A 23392-nucleotide genomic window follows, 5' to 3' on the forward strand; every position below is an offset into this window, starting at 1 on the left:
GTAAAATGCACATGAGGTGGTACTTCAGAGGTACTCTGGGCAGAGCAAAATTCAGTTGGTGGTACAGTAACCAAAAAGGGGTGTTCAGCCGTGTGTAAATAGGTTAGCTCTGTACCTTTAAGAGAAACAATAAGCAACCCACTCTTTGCTGAAGTGAAAGTAAAGTGAAGGGACTTGTATCAGCAATGGAAACCCTCCATCCTCTTCCTCCTCATCAGAAATCTTGCTACACAACTACGCTGCGTTGTATCTCTGTGAGAGTCTTATTAATCTAGGAATCGTAATAACAGTTAACATCAACATAGGTGAGTTAAAAAAACATAATTTACCTGGACAAGTAGTAACATAAACGTCATACCGTAGCATGATCACTTGTTAAACATGTTTACCTTTGGTAAAGGTATTTTTCAAAATTAATTAGTAGAACGGGCTGATACCTATCAAATATTTAAATACAAAAGATTGGTTGGAATCATAATGTCTGGCTTGCTTGACAACTCTGAATCCTTTATTGAGACTTTTAATTTTATTATAGAGAGCCAATTGAGTCCAGGAAATGCTTTATGGTTTCACCTTTGGTCTCTGTCTAGATATGTCCACCTCCAGCAGTCTCCTGTCTGAAGAGCAGTTGCTGTGCTCTATCTGTCTAGATGTGTTCACTGAGCCGGTCACCATTTCTTGTGGACATAACTTCTGCAAGGCCTGTATCAGTGGATACTGGGATAGCAATGACCTGTGCCAGTGTCCATTATGTAAGGAGAATTTCTACAGGAAACCTGAACTTCGTGTCAACACAGCGTTCAGAGAGGTTGTAGAGAATTTTAAGAAAATGAGAGTCAGAGGTAAAGATGAATCCCCTGCCAAACCAGGACAAGTGTCCTGTGACCTCTGCACTGGGACGAAGCTCAAGGCCCAGAAGTCCTGTCTGGTGTGTCAGACCTCTTACTGTGAGACTCACCTGGAGCCTCATCAGAGAGTCGCAGCCTTAAAGAGACACAAGCTGATCAACCCTGTGGAGAACCTGGAAGACAGGATGTGTAAGAAGCATGACAGACCTCTAGAGCTGTTCTGTAGGACTGACCAGACTTGTGTGTGTCGATTCTGCACTGAGACAGACCACATGACTCATGCCACGGTCCCTCTCGAGGAAGAGTGTGGAGAGAGGAAGGCTCAGCTGAGGACGACTAAGGCAGAAGTGGGGCTGATGATCCAGAAACGACTGCAGAAGGTTCAGGAAATCAAACACTCAGTAGATCTCAGCAAGAAAGATGCAGAAAGAGAGATATCAGACAGTGTGCAGGTATTCACTGATCTGGTGCGCTCCATTGAGAGAAGCCAGGCTGAGCTCATTGAGGTGATTGAGGAGAAGCAGAGAGCAGCAGAGAGGCGGGCTGAAGGGCTCATTAAAGAGCTGGAGCAGGAAATCACTGAGCTAAAGAGGAGAAGCACTGAGCTGGAGCAGCTCTCACACACTGAGGACCAGCTCCACCTCCTCCAGAGCTTCCCATCCCTGGGCACCCCTCCACCCATCAGAGACTGGTCTGAGATCAGTGTTCACAGTGATCTGTGTGTGGGGACTGTGAGGAGAGCTGTATCTCAGCTGGACGAGACACTGAATAAAGAGATTGAGAAGCTGCCTGAAGTCAAACTGAAGAGGATTCAGCAGTATGCAGTGGATGTGACTCTGGACCCTGATACAGCACATCCCTACCTCATCATGTCTGAGGATAGAAAACAAGTGAAACATGGAGATACAAAACAGGATCTCCCTGACAACCCAAAGAGGTTCAATCTTGTTGTCTGTGTATTGGGAAAGGAGGGCTTCTCCTCAGGGAGATTTTACTATGAGGTGATGGTTGAAGGAAAGACTAAGTGGGATTTAGGAGTGGCCAGAGAGTCCATCAACAGGAAGGGGGAAATCACACTGAGCTCTGAGGATGGATACTGGACTCTGTGGCTGAGGAATGGAGAATACGAGGCTCATGCTGAGCCCAGTGTCCTGCTCCACCTGAGAGAGAAGCTCCAGAAGGTGGGGGTGTTTGTGGATTATGAGGAGGGTCAGGTCTCCTTTTATGATGTGGAGGCCAGGTCTCATATCTACTCTTTCACTGACTGCACCTTTACTGATAAACTCTATCCATTGTTCTGCCCCTGTCGTAATGATGATGGTGAAAACTCTACCCCTCTGATCATCTCTCCTGTCAATGACGGACTGAGATTAACCTTAAAGCATAGTTGATGGGCATTCTTTGGAGGAGACTGCAGTGTAATATGAATGTTACAAATGGTTGTTTATGTCCTTATACTCCTTAATGATATCTGGTCTCTCTCTCATTGTTATTAAGAAAAATAAAATCAGTAAATGTATCACCACTCCTAAAAAGTTGTAATAAATAATTCCTTAATAAAATGCTTATAGAAAGGGTTTCTAGGGGATTTATTTCCCTAATTACATGTAATGCCATAGCCTCCCTCTTTCACAGGGGACAATGAGGAATTATCTCTTTCTCTCAATGATATTTATATTAATTATATCCTTCTCCTTTAAAGTAGCTTGAATTAGGGGAACTTGATCCTTAGTCTGGGATTGTGGTCTCCCATTGTGCTAGTGGTAAGTCCTTGCATTGCTTTCCATGTCTTTACTACTTCATCCAGTAACTTGCGTCAGAAATGGGATAGTGCCTTTGTGCAAAAGGGAGAGGTGTGCTGTGGTAGTCCTGGGAGGGGACTTGAAAGAAGGTGCATAGGCATGCTTCCCAAAGGAGGGTGTTGCAACTATACACCTAATTTTCAAACGTTGCTATGGGCACAGACACACAACGGAAGTGATAGATTCGACTTCTGCTTTACTTCCCTACTGCAGCGCGGCGGTGGCAACCTCGGTGGGTGACAAAATTATTTGAAGGAGTCAATTTATAAAAGTCAAGTAGGCCTAAGCGAGTATAAGTGTAATGCCATATTTATTTCATTCAAGTTCGCTAACATTAGCTAGGCCTACTAGTTCTGTTGTGATAACGTTAGTTGTGTCAGAGTTAAGGGCCATCAACTAAGCCAATAACGATAACTATAGGCTACACCTACAGTGCATTCGGAAAGTATTCAGACCCCTTGACTTTTTCCACATTGTTACATTACAGCCTCCTTCTAAAATTGATTAAATAGTTTTTTCCACACATCAATCTACACATAATACACCATAATGACAAAGCAAAAACAGGTTTTTATACATTTTTGCAAATGTATTACAAATACAAAACAGAAATATCACATTTACATAAGTATTCAGACCCTTTGCTATGAGACTGGCCAATTATTATAATGGCGATTCTGATCCAACCATAAATTCATACATTGTGCCCCTGGCCTGTGAGGATGGAAGTTTAATATGTAGCTAGATGTAGAAGGCTAATGTTAACTAGCTAATGTTGCCCATGAAAGGAAGTTAGGCTAGCGAGCAAGCATTTTAGCCAGGTAGCCTAGGACAACAAAAAATGTAAGTGTGTACTGTAGTTAAAGACCTTTCCGTCAACATGAAACAGAGGAAGATGGGTTTCTCTACAAGTAGGGTGAGTCAACATGTTTTTTCTACTTGCACGAGCACACACATAAATCAGAACCATGGACAGCCACATCATATTTAGCCACACCATGGACAGCCACATCCAGCTTCATTGGACAAAATTGTTTTTGGTATATTTTAGTTGTCGATGTATTAGACTAAGCATAGATGATTTGATGATGTTGAAATGTTGAAGTCGAAATGGTGTTGGAATAGTGGAGGCAGCTCCTGTTTTCTTTGCAACTTGCGGTAACTCTGTGGTTCCAAATCAATAGTTGTTTAGTAGTCCAAAAATGTCCGAAACATTAATTTGCTTGACCATGCTGTAGGTCATGTAGCTGTTTGCTACATGCAATATGCTTTGAAGACTTCACCGGACAGATGTTGCTCTCCAGTTTTGTGATGAAACAAAGCTGTGGTTGAATTTATTCTGCCACTGTTTTCTTATTGTCTCGGCCTTAGGCTTATATATCACGGTCAGAAGGAATATGAACTAACAAGTTATAGAGAAAACAACTAAATTATCACAACACAGGTTGTAATATGACTTTTCTTTTCTGGCTTGGCTTCCCCAGTGATTTTTACCCATGCAGCGCTACTGGTCACTACAAAGATACAGGCATCCTGTCTAACTCAGTTACCGAAGAGGAAGGAAACTGCTCAGGGATTTCACCATGGGTCCAATGGTGGTTTTAAAACAGTTACAGAGTTTAATGGTTGTGATATGAGAGAACTGAGGATGGATCAACAACATTGTAGTTACTCAAAAATACTAACCTAAATGACAGAGTGAAAAGAAGGAAGCCTGTACAGAATAAAAATATTCCAAAACATGTGGCAAAGAAATGAACTTTTTGTACTGAATACAAAGCGTTATGTTTGGGGCACTCTTCATATTTTCAAGCATGGTGGTGGCTGCATCATGTTATGGGTATGCTTGTCATCGGCAAGGACTATGGAGTGTTTTAGGTTAAAAAGAAACGGAATATAGCTATAAGCCCAGGCAAAAACCAAGAGGAAAACCTTTCCAACAGACACTGGGAGACAAATTCACCTTTCAGCAGGACGATAACCTAAAATACAAGGCCAAATCTACACGGGTTGCTTACCAAGATGACATTGAATGTTCCTGAGTGGCCTAGTTATAGTTTTGACTTAAATCGGCTTGAAAATCTATGGCAAGACATGAAAATGGCTGTCTAGCAATGATCAACAATCAACTTGACAGAGCTTGAAGAATTTTACAAAGAATAATGGGCAAATGTTGTACAATCAAGTTGTGCAAAGCTCTTAGAGACTCTTAGAGACTCACAGCTGTAATTGCCACCAAAGGTGCTTCTACAAAGTATTGACACGGGTGTGAATACTTATGTAAATGAGATATTTCTGCATTTCATTTTCAATAAATTAGCTACATTTTCTAAAAACATGTTTTCACTTTGTCATTATGGGGTATTGTGTGTAGATGGGTGAGAAATAAATACTTAATCCATTTTGAATTCAGGCTGTAATGCAACAAAATGTGGAATAAGTCAAGGGGTTTGAATACTTTCTCAAGGCACTGTAATCTGTGAAAGAAGTTGGCTAGCTTGCTTGCCAGTCTAGGCTACTTCCAGACACAAGACATTGTTAGACTGTTTTCAAGCTATCTAGAAGGGTGAGTGACTGTAGCTGTGTACTGTTTCGGCAGTGTGAAAGTACAAACACTTCCCACGTTTGAACACACACACACACACACACACAAACATATACTCAAGAGACACCTCTAAAACACCAATCTCGTTCTCAGTCACCATTCCTAATGAGGATAATTGAAACCGAGGCTAAATGGTTACGTGTGGCTCAGCTGGTAGAGCATGGCGCTTGCAACGCCAGGGTTGTGGGTTTGATTCCCACGGGGGGCCAGTACGAAAAAGTAAAAAATGTATGCACTCACTTCTGTAAGTCACTCTGGATGAGAGCAGCTGCTAAATAACTCAAATCTAAATCCGGATGCTCAGCCCCCTTTAACCTCAGACTCAGCTCATCAGATTGTCATACATAACAGGAGACTACATTTAATTGACACAAATTATTGTTTTTTATATTTGATGGCCTCTTTCTGTGTCACTCTTATTAGGAAAATAAAGCAAATATTAATGTAATGTCAATCAGATAAGAACAGTTTGATTAAATCATTCCTAAATAAAATGTGTATAGAATAGGGTTTGTATGTTTTTATTTTTATTTACTTAGCCCTTATAGTCTGTGGTCTGGTGTCCTATTGTGCTAGTGGTAAGTCAGGATGAAACATCTCTTGCATCATCTTCCATGTCTTTACTACTTCATCCTGTAACTCTGATGTCAGAGATGGGATGGTGCCTTCGCGCAACAGTCTGAGGTGTGCCCTGGTAGTCCTTGGAGGGGACTTGTTAGTTTTTCTTTAAGAAGCCCTCCTGTTCTCCACTCATTACCTGTATTAACTGCACATGTTTGAACTCGTTACCTGTATAAAAGACACCTGTCCACACACTCAATCAAACAGACTCCAACCTCTCCACAATGGCCAAGACCAGAGAGCTGTGTAAGGACATCAGGGATAAAATTGTAGACCTGCACAAGGCTGGGATGGGCTACAGGACAATAGGCAAGCAGCTTGGTGAGAAGGCAACAACTGTTGGCGCAATTATTAGAAAATGGAAGAAGTTCAAGATGACGGTCAATCACCCTCGGTCTGGGGCTCCATGCAAGATCTCACCTCGTGGGGCATCAATGATCATGAGGAAGGTGAGGGATCAGCCCAGAACTACTCGGCAGGACCTGGTCAATGACCTGAAGAGAGCTGGGACCACAGTCTCAAAGAAAACCATTAGTAACACACTACGCCGTCATGGATTAAAATCCTGCAGCGCACGCAAGGTCCCCCTGCTCAAGCTAGCGCATGTCCAGGCCTGTCTGAAGTTTGCCAATGACCATCTGGATGATCCAGAGGAGGAATGGGAGAAGGTCTGATGAGACAAAAATATAGCTTTTTGGTCTAAACTCCACTCGCCGTGTTTGGAGGAAGAAGAAGGATGAGTACAACCCCAAGAACACCATCCCAACCGTGAAGCATGGAGGTGGAAACATCATTCTTTGGGGATGCTTTTCTGCAAAGGGGACAGGACGACTGCACCGTATTGAGGGGAGGATGGATGGGGCCATGTATCGCGAGATCTTGGCCAACAACCTCCTTCCCTCAGTAAGAGCATTGAAGATGGGTCGTGGCTGGGTCTTCCAGCATGACAATGACCCGAAACACACAGCCAGGGCAACTAAGGAGTGGCTCCGTAAGAAGCATCTCAAGGTCCTGGAGTGGCCTAGCCAGTCTCCAGACCTGAACCCAATGGAAAATCTTTGGAGGGAGCTGAATGTCCGTATTGCCCAGCGACAGCCCCGAAACCTGAAGGATCTGGAGAAGGTCTGTATGGAGGAGTGGGCCAAAATCCCTGCTGCAGTGTGCAAACCTGGTCAAGACCTACAGGAAACATATGATGTCTGTAATTGCAAACAAAGGATTCTGTACCAAATATTAAGTTCTGCTTTTCTGATGTATCAAATACTTATGTCATGCAATAAAATGCAAATTAATTACTTAAAAATCATACAATGTGATTTTCTGGATTTTTTATAGATTCCGTCTCTCACAGTTGAAGTGTACCTATGATAAAAATTACAGACCTCTACATGCTTTGTAAGTAGGAAAACCTGCAAAATCAGCAGTGTATCAAATACTTGTTCTCCCCACTGTATATGAACAGGAGGCTATGTAATATCAATTTTCCAGTAGATTAGAGCAAAAAAATGGAGGTTGAGAGTTAAACTCTGTGTAAAAATGAACTTTAGGTAACTGACAAAAATAAAGGAAATTCCATCATAGTGTCTAAATAGGGCGTTGAGCCGCTAGAACAGCTTCAGTGCGCCTTGGCATGGATTCTACAAGTGTCTGGAACTCTTTTAGAGGGATGCAAAACCATTCTTCTACGAGAAATTCCATAATTTGGTGTTTTGTTGATGGTGGTGGAAAGCGCTGTCTCAGGCGCCACTCCAGAATCTCCCATAAGTGTTCAATTGGGTTGAGATCTGGTGACTGAGACGGCCATGGCATATGGTGAAACATCAGCAAGCTGAGCAGTCTTTGTCACTGAAGCTCCTGCCAAACGTGCCCCAACAATCACCCCTCTTTCAATGTCACTGAGATCTCTTCTTCTAGCCATGGTAGCCAAAATAATGTGCAACTGGGCCTGACCAGCATTTTTATACATGACCCTAAGCAGATGTGATGTTAATTTCACACCTGTGTGGATGCGCCTGCTTTCAATGTACTTTGTATCCCTCATTTACTCATTTACATTTACGTAATTTAGCAGACGCTCTTATCCAGAGCGACTTACAAATTGGTGCATTCACCTTATCGCCTGTGGGATAACCACTTTACAATATGTTTTTTTTTTCTTTCTTTCTTTCTTTGGGGTGGGGTAAGGGGGGGGGTAGAAGGATTACTTTATCCTATCCCAGGTGTTCCTTAAAGAGGTGGGGTTTCAAATGTCTCCGGAAGGTGGTGAGTGACTCCGCTGCCCTGGCGTCGTGAGGAAGCTTGTTCCACCATTGGGGTGCCAGAGCAGCGAACAGTTTTGACTGGGCTGAGCGGGAACTGTGCTTCAGCAGAGGTAGGGGAGCCAGCAGGCCAGAGGTGGATGAACGCAATGCCCTCGTTTGGGTGTAGGGACTGATCAGAGCCTGAAGGTACGGAGGTGCCGTTCCCCTCACAGCTCCGTAGGCAAGCACCATGGTCTTGTAGCAGATGCGAGCTTCAACTGGAAGCTAGTGTAGTGTGCGGAGGAGCGGGGTGACGTGAGAGAACTTGGGAAGGTTGAACACCAGACGGGCTGCGGCATTCTGGATGAGTTGTAGGGGTTTAATGGCAGAGGCAGGGAGCCCAGCCAACAGCGAGTTGCAGTAATCCAGACGGGAGATGACAAGTGCCTGGATTAGGACCTGTGCCGCTTCCTGTGTAAGGCAGGGTCGTACTCTCCGAATGTTGTAGAGCATGAACCTACAGGATCGGGTCACCGCCTTGATGTTAGCGGAGAACGACAGGGTGTTGTTCAGGGTCACGCCAAGGCTCTTCGCACTCTGGGAGGAGGACACAACGGAGTTGGAGTAGGCCTAGAATAGGAGAGGGCCTAGAACTGAGCCCTGGGGGACACCAGTGGTGAGAGCATGTGGTGCGGAGACAGCTTCTCGCCACGCCACTTGGTAGGAGCGACCGGTCAGGTAGGACGCAATCCAAGAGTGAGCCGCGCCGGAGATGCCCAGCTCGGAGAGGGTGGAGAGGAGGATCTGATGGTTCACAGTATCAAAGGCAGCAGACAGGTCTAGAAGGACAAGAGCAGAGGAGAGAGAGTTAGCTTTAGCAGTGCGGAGAGCCTCCGTGACACAGAGAAGAGCAGTCTCAGTTGAATGACCAGTCTTGAAACCTGACTGGTTTGGATCAAGAAGGTCATTCTGAGAGAGATAGCAAGAGAGTTGGCTAAAGACGGCACGCTCAATAGTTTTTGAGAGAAAAGAAAGAAGGGATACTGGTCTTTAGTTGTTGACATCACAGGGATCGAGTGTTGGTTTTTTCAGAAGGGGTGCAACTCTCGCTCTCTTGAAGACGGAAGGGACATAGCCAGCGGTCAAGGATGAGTTGATCAGCGAGGTGAGGTAAGGGAGAAGGTCACCGGAGATGGTCTGGAGAAGAGAGGAGGGGATAGGATCAAGTGGGCAGGTTGTTGGGCGGCCGGCCGTCACAAGTCGCAAGATTTTATCTGGAGAGAGAGGGGAGAAAGAAGTCAAAGCATAGGGTAGGGCAGTGTGAGCAGGACCAGCAGTGTCATTTGACTTAACAAACGAGGATCGGATGTCGTCAACCTTCTTTTCAAAATGGTTGACGAATTCATCCACAGAGAGAGAGGGGGGGGGGGAGGATTCAGCAGGGAGGAGAAGGTGGCAAAGAGCTTCCTAGGGTTAGAGGCAGATGCTTGGAATTTAGAGTGGTAGAAAGTGGCCTTAGCAGCAGAAACAGATGAAGAAAATGTAGAGAGGAGGGAGTGAAAAGATGCCAGGTCCGCAGGGAGTCTAGTTTAACTCCATTTCCGCTCGGCTGCCCGGAGCCCTGTTCTGTGAGCTCGCAATGAGTCATCAAGCCACGGAGCTGGAGGGGAGGACCGAGCCGGCCGGGAGGATAGGGGACATAGAGAGTCAAAGGATGCAGAAAGGGAGGAGAGGAGGGTTGAGGAGGCAGAATCAGGAGATTGGAGGGAGAAGGATTGAGCAGAGGGAAGAGATGATAGGATGGAAGAGGAGAGAGTAGCGGGAGAGAGAGAGCGAAGGTTGCGACGGCGCATTACCATATGAGTAGGGGCAGAGTGAGTAGTGTTGGAGGAGAGCGAGAGAGAAAAGGATACAAAGTAGTGGTCATAGACATGGAGGGGAGTTGCAGTGAGATTAGTAGAAGAACAGCATCTAGTGAAGAGGAGGTCAAGCGTATTGCCTGCCTTGTGAGTAGGGGGGGGATGGTGAGAGGGTGAGGTCAAAAGAGGAGAGGAGTGGAAAGAAGGAGGCAGAGAGAAATGAGTCAAAGGTAGACATAGGGAGGTTGAAGTCCCCCAGAACTGTGAGGGGTAAGCCATCCTCAGGAAAGGAACTTATCAAGGCGTCAAGCTCATTGATGAACTCTCCAAGGGAACCTGGAGTGCGATAGATGACAAGGATATTAAGCTTAAATGGGCTAGTGACTGTGACAGCATGGAATTCAGATAGACAGATGGGTCAGGGGAAAAATAGAGAATGTCCATTTGGGAGAGATGAGGATTCCTGTGCCACCACCCCGCTGACCAGATGCTCTCGGGGTATGCGAGAACACATGGTCAGACGAGGAGAGAGCAGTAGGAGTAGCAGTGTTTTCAGTGGTAGTGTTTTCAGTACTCAAGTGTTTCCTTTATTTTGGCAGTTACCTGTATGTTCCTTTTGAGAGCAGCCATAAGCAGACAGACATCTCAGGTGTATTGGGCAAGGACGTCACTTTGCTGAAGTAAAACTAAACTTTCCAGGTCTTCAGAAATCTCTCTACACAACTACGCAGTGTCTTTTATTCCTGTGGTTGTCTTATTAATCTAAGGGCAATAAGAACAGATTCAACACCAACAGACACACTCAGGTGAGTAGAGAGAGATTTACCTGGACAAGTTCAAGTGAACTTTGCTATGAACATGGCTTCTCCTGTTTTCTTATGTTTTGAACACGTGTATTTGGTTAAAGCCTTTTTTATAACTGAAATGGTCAACCTTTAGAGGATTAGTTGATATTTTTCCCTATCTGTCTGGATGTGTTCACTGAGCCAGTCTCTATTCCATGTGGACACAACTTCTGCAAGGCCTGTATCAGAGGATGCTGAGATACCAGTGACCTGTGCCAGTGTCCATTATGTAAGGAGAAATTCTACAGAGAACCTGAGCTTCCTGTCAACACAACGTTCAGAGAGATTGTAGAGAATTTTAAGAAGATGAGAGTCAGAGGTAAAATGAATCCCCTGCCAAACCAGGAGAAGTGTCCTGTGACATCTGCACTGGGAAGAAGCTCAAGGCCCAGAAGTCCTGTCTGGTGTGTCTGACCTCCTACTGTGAGACTCACCTGGAGCCTCATCAGAGAGTCGCAGCCTTAAAGAGACACAAGCTGATCAACCATGTGGAGAACCAGGAAGACAATATGTGGAAGAAGCATGACACATTTCTGGAGATGTTCTGTAGGACTGACCAGACGCGTGTTTGTGACTTATGCTTGAAAACAGACCACATGACTCATGACACTGTCCCTCTAGAGGAAGTGTGGAGAGAGGAAGGCTAAGGTTCAGCAGATGATCCAGGAGTGACTGCAGAAGGTTAAGGTGGTCAAACATTCAGTAGAGCTCAGCAAGAGAGAAGCAGAGAGAGATATCACAGTGTGCAGGTGTTTACTACTCTGGTGCGCTCCATTGAGAGAAGCCAGGCTGAGCTCATTGAGGTGATTGAGGAGAAGCAGAAAGCAGCAGAGAGGCAGGCTGAAGGGCTCATTAAAGAGCTGGAGCAGGAAATCACTGAGCTAAAGAGGAGAAGCACTGAGCTGTAGCAGCTCTCACACACTGAGGACCACCTCCACCTCCTCCAGAGCTTTCCATCCCTGTGCACCCCTCCACCCACCAAGGACTGGTCTGAGATCAGTGATCTGTGTGTGTAGACTGTGAGGAGAGCTGGAGGAGACACTGAATAAAGAGATGTAGAAGCTGCCTGAAGTCAAACTGAAGAGGATTCCGCAGTATAATTATAATTAATTAATAATTATATGCCATTTAGCAGACGCTTTTATCCAAAGCGGCTTACAGTCATGCGTGCATACATTTTTGTGTATGGGTGGTCCTGGGGATCGAACCCACTACCTTGGCATTACAAGCGCCGTGCTCTACCAGCTGAGCTACAGAGGACCACGTATGCAAGTATGCAATGGATGTGACTCTGGACCCTGATATGGCACATCCCAAACTCATCCTGTCTGAGGATGGGAAACAAGTGAGACATGAAGATACACAACATAATATTCCTGACAACCCAGAGAGGTTTTCCACAAGTCATTGTGTCTTTGGAAAGAAAGGCTTCTCCTCAGCGAGATTATACAATGAGGTGATGGTCAAGGGGAAGACTAAGTGGACATTAGGAGTCGCCAGAGAGTCCATCAATAGGAAGGGGACTATGACCCTGAACCCTAAGAATGGATACTGGACTGTCTGGCTGAGGAATGGAGAGTACAAGGCTCTCGCTGACCCTGGTGTCCCCCTCTTCCTGATAGAGAAGCCCCAGAAGGTGGGAGTGTTTGTGGATTATGAGGAGGGTCAGGTCTCATTTTATGATGTGGAGGACAGTTCTCATATCTACTCTTACACTGGCTACACCTTCACAGAGAAACTATATCCATACTTATGCCCCAGTAATAATATAAGTGGTGAAAACTCTGTCCCTCTGATCATCACTCCTGTCAATCACCCAACATGATGTGTAATGTCACAACTAAGTGTCAGTCTTGAAGAGACAGCAGTGTGAAACATTTCTATTTTAAATGTCCTTAATAAGAAACCTGCTAATCTCTCTCTCTCTCTGTCACATGAAAAGTTTGTTTCAATTAATCTTAAATAGTGTTATTATAGAACAGTAGGATTTATTGTATTTACATGTGATGCAGTTATCTTCTCTCTTTCCCTTCTTTCGGACCATAGTATCATTTTAATGAGGGAAAGAAGTATTTGACCCCTCTGCAAAACATGATTTAGTACTTGGTGGCAAAACCCTTGTTGGCAATCACAGAGGTCAGACGTTTCTTGTAGTTGGCCACCAGGTTTGCACACATCTCATGAGGGATTTTGTTCCACTCCTCTTTGCAGATCTTCTCCAAGTCATTAAGGTTTTGAGGCTGACGTTTGGCAACTCGAACCTTCAGCTCCCTCCACAGATTTTCAGCTCCCTCCGAACCTTCAGCTCCCTCCACAGCCTTGAGATCATTGACAAGATCCTCCCGTGTAGTTCTGGGCTGATTCCTCACTGTTCTCATGATCATTGCAACTCCACGAGGTGAGATCTTGCATGGAGCCCCAGGCCGAGGGAGATTGACAGGTCTTTTGTGTTTCTTCCATTTGCGAATAATCGCACCAACTGTTATCACCTTCTCACCAAGCTGCTTGGCGATGGTCTTGTAGCCCATTCCAGCCTTGTGTAGGTCTACAATCTTGTCACTGACATCCTTGGAGAGCTCTTTGGTCTTGGCCATGGTGGAGAGTTTGGAATTTGATTGATTGCTTCTGTGGACAGGTGTCTTTTATACAGGTAACATGCTGAGATTAGGAGCACTCCCTTTAAGAGTGTGCTCCTAATTTCAGATCGTTACCTGTATAAAAGACACCTGGGAGCCAGAAATCTTTCTGATTGAGAGGGGGTCAAATACTTATTTCCCTCATTAAAATGCAAATCAATTTATAACATTTTTTACATGCGTTTTTCTGGATTTTTTTGGTGTTATTCTGTCTCTCGCTGTTCAAATAAACCTACCATTAAAATTATAGACTGATCATTTCTTTGTCAGTGGGCAAACGTACAAAATCAGCAGGGGATCAAATACTTTTTTTCCCTCACTGTATCTCTGCACTCCTGCTAACAGAGAGGACAGTGGTATCTTTTGACAAAACTGCTGGTCCTAAATCACTTATGCATGTTTCTGTGGCCATGTAAATAGATGTGTACCTTATGCTTGTGATCAACCCCAGTGCCTGTTCAGGCTGTTCTCTCTCTGAGGAGTGGAAAGTTACCCCTGCTGTGTTTGCTCAGGGTGTGATCTCCCAGTCAGCAGCCTCTCTCTCACTCACTCACTCACTCACTCACTCACTCACTCTCTCTAACCCCAGTACACACTCACCCTCAGCTGCTGCCCTCTACTAAGAACTGTGTGTTCTCTCGCTGAGAATTCAACCTCTATCCCTGTCTCCCTCTAATTTTTAGAGAATTCCCCTCCCTTCTTGCTTTCCCACACTTTCCTTGGTAGGATTCTTTGAATGGGGTTTCAGAGATAGCATCCATGCAATTCCAGCTGTGCCTTTCCCACCTCTCGAGCGAGACACGGACAGTACAGAGAGGCCCATCCAGGATCATCAGTCTTCCACAATCTGTTAATGGAAGTAGATAGCTAGTGTGACGGAACATTTTGTTGTCTGAAGAGAGAGCCTTGAATTGTTCATCTTGTCTCATACAACCATTTGGTTCCTGTAGGTGTTGGGTAGCGATATGAGGGGGAGACGGTCATGACCCCCTCCTCAGACCTTTTGGCAGAACGCCCGGAATATGTTCTATAAATTAAGATAGGAGATGGTGCCAGTCACATGCAGGAACCAAACGTTAATGATGAATAATTCATAAGCTAAATCATGCAAATATACAGCGCATTCGGTATATATTCAGACCCCTTTACTATTTCCACATTTTATTATGTTACAGCCTTATTCTAACATGGATTCAATTGTTTTTTTCCCTCATCAATCTACAAACAATATCCCATAATGACAAAGCAAATGTATAAAAAAATTAAAACTGAAATCACATTTACATAAGTATTCAGACCTTTTACTCAGTACTTTGTTGAAGCACCTTTGGTAGCGATTACAGCCATGAGTCTTCTTGGGTATGACGCTACAAGCTTGGCACACCTGTATTTGAGGAGTTTCTCCCATTTCTTCTCTGCAGATCCTCTCAAGCTCTGCCAGGTTGGATGGGGAGCGTCGCTGCACAGCTATTTTCCGGTCTCTTCAGAGATGTTCGATCGGATTCAAGTCTGGGCTCTGGCTGGGCCACTCAAGGATATTCAGAGACTTGTCCCGAAGCCACACCTGCGTTGTCTTGGTTGTGTGCTTAGGGTAGTTGTCCTGTTGGAAGGTGAACCTTCACCCCAGTCTGAGCGCTCTGGAGCAGGTTTTCATCAAGGATCACCGTAGGGATGTTGCCAGGTTTCCTTCAGACATGACGATTGGCATTCAGGCCAAAGAGTTCAATCTTGGTTTCATCAGACCAGAGAATCTTGTTTCTCATGGTCTGAGAGTCCTTTAGGTGCCTTTTGGCAAACTGCAAGCGGGCTGTCCAAGAGTGGCTTCCATCTGGCCACTACCATAAAGGCCTGATTGGTGGAGTGCTGCAGATATGGTTGTCCTTCTGGAAGGTTCTCCCCTCTCCACAGAGGAACTCAGGAGCTCTGTCAGAGTGACCATCGGGTTCTTGGTCACCTCCCTGACCAAGGCCCTTCTCCCCCGATTGCTCAGTTTGGCTGGGCGGCCAGCTCAAGGAAGAGTCTAGGTGGTTCCAAACTTCTTCCATTTAAGAATGATGGAGGCCACTGTGTTCTTGGGGACCTTCAATGCTGCTAAAAACCTGTTTTCGCTTTGTCATTATGGGGTATTGTGTCTAGATTTTGTAGGCAAAAAATATAATTTTATCGATTTTAGAATAAGGCTGTAATGTAACAAAATGTGGAAAAAGGGAAGGGGTCTGAATACTTTCTGAATGCACTTGTCTGTGTAAGTAGTATATACGAGAACTAACGGGACTGCCCCGGGAGAGCGCCTTGCAGACGTGTACTACTTGGTGCATTAAGTTTGTTTGAACCTCTCCAGCTTGCTGATAATAAAGAATCATTCGTTTAAGTGTCCCTGGTGGTAATTTCCACGACACTAGCTAAACACATCATTTCACATGTTAGTGTGTAATTGAGATGGGACAGAGGAGCGTCATGACCTTCACCATTGTCAACCTGTTGTGTTGTGGTAGGCCCTCTTATTGGCCTGAATGAGATCCTGCTGATATTGAGAGAGTACTACAGTTGGAAATTATATCTGTGGACCCATCTCCTCATTTCTTACCATGTCCTAATCTGGTCAAAATTCTGTACCAGATGTGCTGCTAATTTGACCAGGCCGGTCCATTAAGAACAAATTCTTATTTACAATGATGGCCCGGCAAGAGGCCTCGTGTGGGGCAGGGGGCAGGGATAAAAAAAAAAGTAAGACAAGACGGACAACACAGACGGAAGACACTTGGCATCAGCAGACACAGTGAAAACAAAGCACATCCCGACAAGTGAGACCACCACACTACATGAAGGGAGACCTATGGCAACAACACAACATGACACAAACATTAAGGGCAGACAACAGCACGAAGTACAGAAAAGGCAGAGCCAAAGCACATCACACAAAACAGCTACAAATGTCAGTTAGTGTCCAAAACCATCCAGTTGAAGTGTTTTGCAGCTCGTTCCAGTCGCTAGCTGCAGCGAACTGGATAGAGGAGCGACCCAGGGATGTGTTAGCTTTGGGGACCTTTAACAGAATGTGACTGGCAGATCAGGTGTTGTATGTAGAGGATGGGGGTTGCCAAAGGTATCTCAGGTAGCGGGGAGTGAGGCCTAACAGGGTTTTATAAATGAGCATTAACCAGTGGATCTTGCGTCAAGAGAGCAGTGATGTGTCCTATAAGGAGCATTTGTGGCAAATCTGATGGCCAAATGGTAAAGAACATCTAGCCGCTCAAGTGCACCGTTACTGGCCGATCTGTATATTACGTCTACGTAATCTAGCATGGGTAGGATGGTCATCTGAATCAAGATTAGTTTGGTAGATGGGGTGAAGGAGGAGCGATTACGATACAGTATACCTAGCCTAGATGTAACCTTAGCCTGCAACTTGGTTATGTGCTCAGAGAAGGACAAAGTACTGTCTAGCCAGAATTGGCTCGTGTGAAAAGGGATGGCAGGGAGAAAGGTATTTTTGTGTTGTTGCTTATAAATTTTTCTGGCATTTCACATCAGTTTTCCAAGCAAATATATTCAAAGCACACACTTGAAAACAAACACATTTAAAGACACTCACTTTAGACCAAACACATTCAAAGCACTCGCCTTTAGACCAAACACATTCAAAGCACTCCGTTTCCTGTGTAAATCATTTTAATTAGAAAGATGGGGACAAAGGGCTGATGCAGGCTCACATCCAGCCGCAGGACATCAAACAGTGTCTGGGTTCCATTCTGGAGAGTCTTCTCCTCTGCTCTCTTCTCTGCATTGATTAGACAGCTCTAGTTAATACACTGTTATGGTGGAAGGGGAGGTTGGACGTTCTCTCTGTCTGGTTGTGTCTGTCTCTTGATTGTCTCCTAAAACGTATTTAGACAACACAATTTGGATTTGGGGAGAGTTTTTAAACTATTCTGTTGATTATCGTCTGTGTCGTGTGTGTGTGTGTGAGTGAGTGGGTGTGTCGAAGGGGTATTTGATGGACAGTGACACTCAATAAAAGGACAGGGGAAAAAAGATTGAACTTGATAGACTGAGACCAGGAGAGAGGGCCATAAGAGAAAGTGTTTGATTCACTGCTCTGTCACAATGAGTAAAATCAGTGTTATTTCAGGCTACCTATTTTGCACGCTACCCACTATGTGTGACGAGGTAAATAGACGTTGTCGTGTGACCCCCTTGGGGGTTTCCATACCTAACGCATTCTGCATAGAGACAGACATCTCAAAGCCATCATTCTTAGAGTCCCAGATGGACCGAGGAATTCAGACACACCCATGCAAAACACACACAGATACAAATAATTCCCCTTTTATCCCAAGACATGATTGGTATATGCTTCTTGTGATTTTGGTGTTTGAAACGATCCATTTCCCTGTAATGTTATGCTGCCGGTAACATTAGATTTCTCCTTATTTTCCTTTACACATGGTTATCAGTGGAATGCCTAGTTGTATTCCTAATAGCATAGCTGTCATACTGCGTCTCTGTCTCTGGTCGGGCTAATCACAGTGGGCAGCGTTTCAAGCACTTTGTTTTTTGGACAGTGAACAACACCAACCACTGGCAGACCGTTTCTTTTGTCTAAAACACGTTCACTCTCTCACTCTCTCTCTCACACTCTCTCTCACTCTCTCGTATTCCTCTCCTCGGCTCAGTTTTCTTTGTTCCCATGTTTCTTAGAAAATATCTGTAAAGAGGTGTGTGTGTGTGTGTGTGTGTGTGTGTGTGTGTGTGTGTGTGTGTGTGGATTTGTGCGCAATTTCTCTCCATCGCTTCAGCTTCTCAGTGGGGCGCCACTATGCTTTGTGAATCATCTGCGTATGTGTGCTTCTGTTTATATTGGGGGTGTGATGTCTTCCATAGCAAACAATTGGGTTTTTGCAATGAGGAATAGCTTACATTGATTTAGATGTGTGATGGTAACTGTGTTGCTGTGTGAACTAACTTATCTCTTGTTTCTCTTGTACTGATTTACATTATGTACAGGAAACTAATACTGTATATTAAACACACTACCTCTGTCTCTGTCTGTCTCTCTCTCTCTCTCTCTCTCTCTCTCTCTCTCTCTCTCTCTCTCTCTCTCTCTCTCTGTCTCTCTCTTTGTGTCTCTCTCTCTGTGTCTCTCTCTCTCTCTCTCTCTCTCTCTCTCTCTCTCTCTCTCTCTCTCTGTCTCTCTCTTTGTCTCTCTCTCTGTGTCTCTCTCTCTCTCTCTCTCTCTGTCTCCCAGGTGTTCCTGTTGCTGTGTATAGCAGACTGGATGGTGTACTCTATGTGGCGTAGTGGTAAAGACCCAGACAGTTTCTCCATCCCCTACCTGACCGCCCTGGGCGACCTCCTGGGTACCGGCCTCCTGGCCCTCAGCTTCCAATTCCTGTGGTACATCGGCGATCAGGACAGCGACGTGGGTGACTGAGATGACCCCTGATCCCTGGTGGAGGGATCACGCCCGTGCCTCTACCCCTGACTCATAACCCCTACCCCTTCTCCTCTTATGCCTTGCGGGCTTGTTGCCGTTCAGGCGGTTTGCCTCGCTCAGCTATTGGTCGCTGGAACATTCCTCTGCCTCTCCTATTGGGCAGAGTAGCACTTAACTCTATGCTGATTGAGCCATTGAGGAGCTACAGGTGTTAATTTGGAAGAAAAAAAACTATATTATTTGGAAAGACGTTTCTTTGCATCTGGTTCCTTTTTTCCATTCAACCAATGACACTGCAGTTCTAAAAATTATATGCTTCTTACAGTGCAATTTATTAAGAGATTTGACCCTTGTTGTTTCATTGCAACAAGTCACTTATATCCAGTGGACACTGCAAATTTTACTGGAAGCCTTCAGTTAGTGAGATGGACGGGCTGCAGTGTTTAGCCCTGACAGAGGGGAGATGCATGGGCAGACATGGTGGAGAAAGGCCAGGTTATAGGAGGTACACAACTCTGGGCCTGGAGAGCTAGGGCCAGGGTTTGCAGGGTTTTGATCCAGCCCTGCTTCAACCAATCATGGTTAGTCGCTGGATCAGGTGTTTTAGAGCTGGGATGGAACAAAAGCCTGCACACTATGTTGTTGTTACGGACTAGTATTGCCTACCCCTGCTCCAAAGCTTTATACAGTCTGTACTAGAGCACTGAGCCTACTGTTAGCTCAGCCCATATGCATCTCACTCTCTGTGGATGCACTTCATATAGTCTCTCATTAAGGTCAGTCACAGATTGAAACTCAGTTGTTTATCTGTTTGGGGTTTTATGTGGCCATCTGTACTCTTAGTTTTGTTTTGCATGATCACAAGGAAGGACAAATAGAATTGGGGACAGCAGCCTGATCATGACAGTTAACGGTACTCAAAGGAATGAATTGTATACCTGCTATTTTTATACCTCTCGAGGGACTTTATTCTTCTCTCTCTCTCTCTCTCTCTCTCTCTGGATGTACAGTACCAGTCAAAAGTTTGGACACACCTACTCATTCAAGGGTTATTCTTTATTTTTACTATTTTCTACATTGTAGAATAATAGTGAAGACATCAAAACTATGAAATAACACATGTGGAATCATGTAGTAACCAAAAAAGTGTTAAACAAATCAAAATATATTTTATATTTGAGATTATTCAAAGTAGCCACCCTTTGCCTTGATGACAGCTTTGCACACTCTTGGCATTCTCTCAACCAGCTTCACCTGGAATGCTTTTCCAACAGTCTTGAAGGAGTTCCCACATATGCTGAGCACTTGTTGGCTGCTTTTCCTTCACTCTGCGGTCCAACTCATCCCAAACCATCTCAATTGGGTTGAGTTCGGGTGATTGTGGAGGCCAGGTCATCTGATGCAGCACTCCATCACTGTCCTTCTTGGTCAAATAGCCCTTACACAGCCTGGAGGTGTGTTGGGTCATTGTCCTGTTGAAAAACAAATGATAGTCCCACTAAGCGCAAACCAGATGGGATGGCGTATCGCTGCAGAATGCTGTGGTAGCCATGCTGGTTAAGTGTGCCTTGAATTCTAAATAAATCACTGACAGTGTCACCAGCAAAGCACCCCCACACCATCACATCTCCTCCTCCATGCTTCATGGTGGGAACCACACATGCGGTGGTCATCCGTTCACCTACTCTGCGTGTCACAAAGACACGGCGGTTGGAACCAAAAATCTCAAATTTGAACTCATCAGACCAAAGGACAGACTTCCACCGGTATAATGTCAATGTGTTTCTTGGCCCAAGCAAGTCTCTTCTTCTTATTGGTGTCCTTTAGTAGTGGTTTCTTTGCAGCAATTCGACCATGAAGGACTGATTCACGCAGTCTCTTCTGAACAGTTGATGTTGAAATGTGTCTGTTACTTGAACTCTGTGAAGCATTTATTTGGGCTGCAATTTCTGAGGCTGGTAACTAATGAACTTATCCTCTGCAGCAGAGGTAACTCTGGGTCTTCCTTTCCTGTGTCGGTCTTCATGAGAGCCAGTTTCATCATAGCGCTTGATGGTTTTTGCGACTGTACTTGAAGAAACACACCTGTTAATGGAAATGCATTCCGAATGAAGCTGGTTGAGAGAGTGCCAAGAGTGTGCATAGCTGTCATCAAGGCAAAGTGTGGCTACTTTGAAGAATTTGTTTAACTATTTTTTGGTTACTACATGGTTCCATATGTGTTATGTCATAGTTTTGATGTCTTCACTATTATTCTACAATGTAGAAAATAGTAAAAATAAAGAAAAACCCTTGAATGAGTAGGTATGTCCAAACCTTTGACTGGTGCTGTAGATATAATGGGGGACCAGTCACACAGAGTAGGTTCTATTGTGGCGTTATGCAGTCAGGTCCCGCACTATCATGTGGTTTTGACCGTGGACGTTTAAACACCACTTACTCTGTTTACATGTATGTACGTATGTTCACTACGGTGACTCTCTGACGTTAATATTCCAATGAAATGTGCCTCTGGAGATTCACAGGGTGATGAGATGTTATTCTATCTGATGCCATATTCCTTTGGTTTTTCTGTTTGATCTGTTGTTGTTTTCTAAGCTCTAATAATGTGCTATTAAAAGAGTTTGTTGTTTTCATATTCGCAATCTGTTCTCGGAAACGGGCAACGAATGACCTTTTTGTGACTCATATAAACGTTTAATAAATAAATAAACGTCCAGCATAAATCATCTGCCTACAAATGTGTGATTATACTTAGTGAAGTTTTGCCGGTCCCTCAGAGAGGTTAATTGGATGATGCAGCATTAGTTGTTGTTCAGTCGAAGCTCTTGCCTAAAGAGGCTTAGGATGAAATGCCTGTAGACGGGGAAGGACAAGATCAGCTCCGATTTGAGACAAATCAGTGTAAAACGACACTTCTATGCAGTAAAGCAATGTTATGATTGAAGTGTTACACTGTGGTAGAAATATATTGTGTGCTCTTTGGATGCCCACAGGAGATCACTGGACAATCACTGGCTCTATCTCCTCCAGTCTCCATGGTAACACCAGTGCGGTATGTCACCTTTCATGACCTCTACTCGATGAACATCCCTACACACACTCCTGTCTTTCTTCCCTTCTTCTTGTCACTGCTTCCTTCTCATTATGGCTTCTCATTCCCTCACTACTTCTCTCATTCCCTTACTCTCGCTCTCTAACCATTCTTTCTTTCTCAGAGCTCTCGCTCTCTTTCAGATGTGAGAGACCTGAGAGGTGGGAACAGCACAGGCACCCCCAGCGACGTGTTGACATTACACGCTCCCTTGGGTGGGCACTAATATAGAAAATGTCATATATCAACTGGTGTGTGAGGCTATGATATCTTTGCTATGTCACATGCAGGCCTATCTTTCTCTGTGGGGGTGTTATACATGTTAGGGGATTTAGTTTGAAATGTGACGCGTCAGATGAAGGTTATATAATTAATTGGAAGTGTGAAGAAGGGTTTACTGTAATTGCTGAAGTTGTACTTGGCCCAGAGTATAGAGTTGGAAGGAGAAAAGCATTTGAATAACAGCGTATGGACTCAGTATGACAGTGGTGAAATAGCTTTATACATTATAGTATCTCTACATTCTAACACCTTGCAAATGGAGTTGCATGGTAAAAGAAAGATATCTGGTTTTGGACATCAAAGACGAGCTTGAGCATTATTCCTTAACCCTCTCCTGGGAAAGATCAAAGAACAGAGATCGAGATGATTTAGAACATTCACTTTTAATGCTTGTTTCTGAATGCATCACAGTCCGTTGTCTGACCAATACTGAGTAGATCTGATTGTGAGAAGCGTTCCAACCACCTCCACCTTTTAGTTTCAACTAGGCCTAAGTCTATCCAATGGATTTCTCTTATCTTTTCATATTTGACAGTACTGCTACCATGCTACGTTAGCCCATGTACCGTAATACGCCTTAATTTTGCTATGTGTTTTTGTCCTTTCTCAGTGAAGTCAGAAAGGCGTGACTAAGTAGTTCATGAGCAGATTGTGTGTGTCAAAGAACAGAGTTTCATGGTTGTGTTGCGCGCTTGTACGTCTGTCTGTCTGCCCCGTTAAAGAGCAGATTTTCATGGTTGTGTTGCGCGCTTGTACGTCTGTCTGTCTGCCCCGTTAAAGAGCAGATTTTCATGGTTGTGTTGCGCGCTTGTACGTCTGTCTGTCTGCCCCGTTAAAGAGCAGATGTTCATGGTTGTGTTGCGCGCTTGTACGTCTGTCTGTCTGCCCCGTTAAAGAGCAGATGTTCATGGTTGTGTTGCGCGCTTGTACGTCTGTCTGTCTGCCCCGTTAAAGAGCAGAGTTTCATGGTTGTGTTGCGCGCTTGTACGTCTGTCTGTCTGCCCCGTTAAAGAGCAGATGTTCATGGTTGTAGAGGAGAGTCTCTGAAGTGTCATTACCGTGTGGTTTAACGACCAGAGCGGGACCTCCTGAGACCACAGTAACCAGAACACTGACTTACTAT

At 44.6% G+C, this 23392-nt stretch overlaps 3 protein-coding genes across 4 annotated transcripts in view; all 3 read left to right on the forward strand.

Moving 5' to 3' along the window:
* LOC311140439 (solute carrier family 41 member 2-like) overlaps positions 1 to 21620 on the forward strand; it is a 41082-nt gene extending 19462 nt beyond the window's left edge. For both annotated transcript variants that reach the window (XM_084175498.1, XM_084175499.1), the window contains exon 11: positions 18705 to 21620. In XM_084175498.1, the coding sequence (XP_084031624.1) occupies positions 18705 to 18890 (186 nt within the window). In that variant the 3' untranslated portion in view covers positions 18891 to 21620. The remainder of the gene's footprint in view (positions 1 to 18704) is intronic.
* LOC311140440 (E3 ubiquitin-protein ligase TRIM39-like) lies at positions 492 to 3698 on the forward strand. The gene has a single exon (XM_084175500.1). It carries the CDS (start codon positions 557 to 559, stop codon positions 2237 to 2239), a length of 1683 nt encoding a protein of 560 aa, XP_084031626.1. The 5' UTR covers positions 492 to 556; the 3' UTR covers positions 2240 to 3698.
* Positions 10406 to 13675, forward strand: LOC311140449 (zinc-binding protein A33-like). Its single transcript, XM_084175512.1, has one exon. The coding sequence runs from the start codon at positions 12100 to 12102 to the stop codon at positions 12643 to 12645; it is 546 nt and encodes a 181-aa protein (XP_084031638.1). The 5' UTR covers positions 10406 to 12099; the 3' UTR covers positions 12646 to 13675.
* Positions 21621 to 23392: the final 1772 nt, after the last annotated feature.

Source organism: Coregonus lavaretus (genome assembly GCF_964263955.1).
Source record: "Coregonus lavaretus genome assembly, chromosome: 13".
Classification (NCBI taxonomy): Eukaryota; Metazoa; Chordata; class Actinopteri; order Salmoniformes; family Salmonidae; genus Coregonus; species Coregonus lavaretus.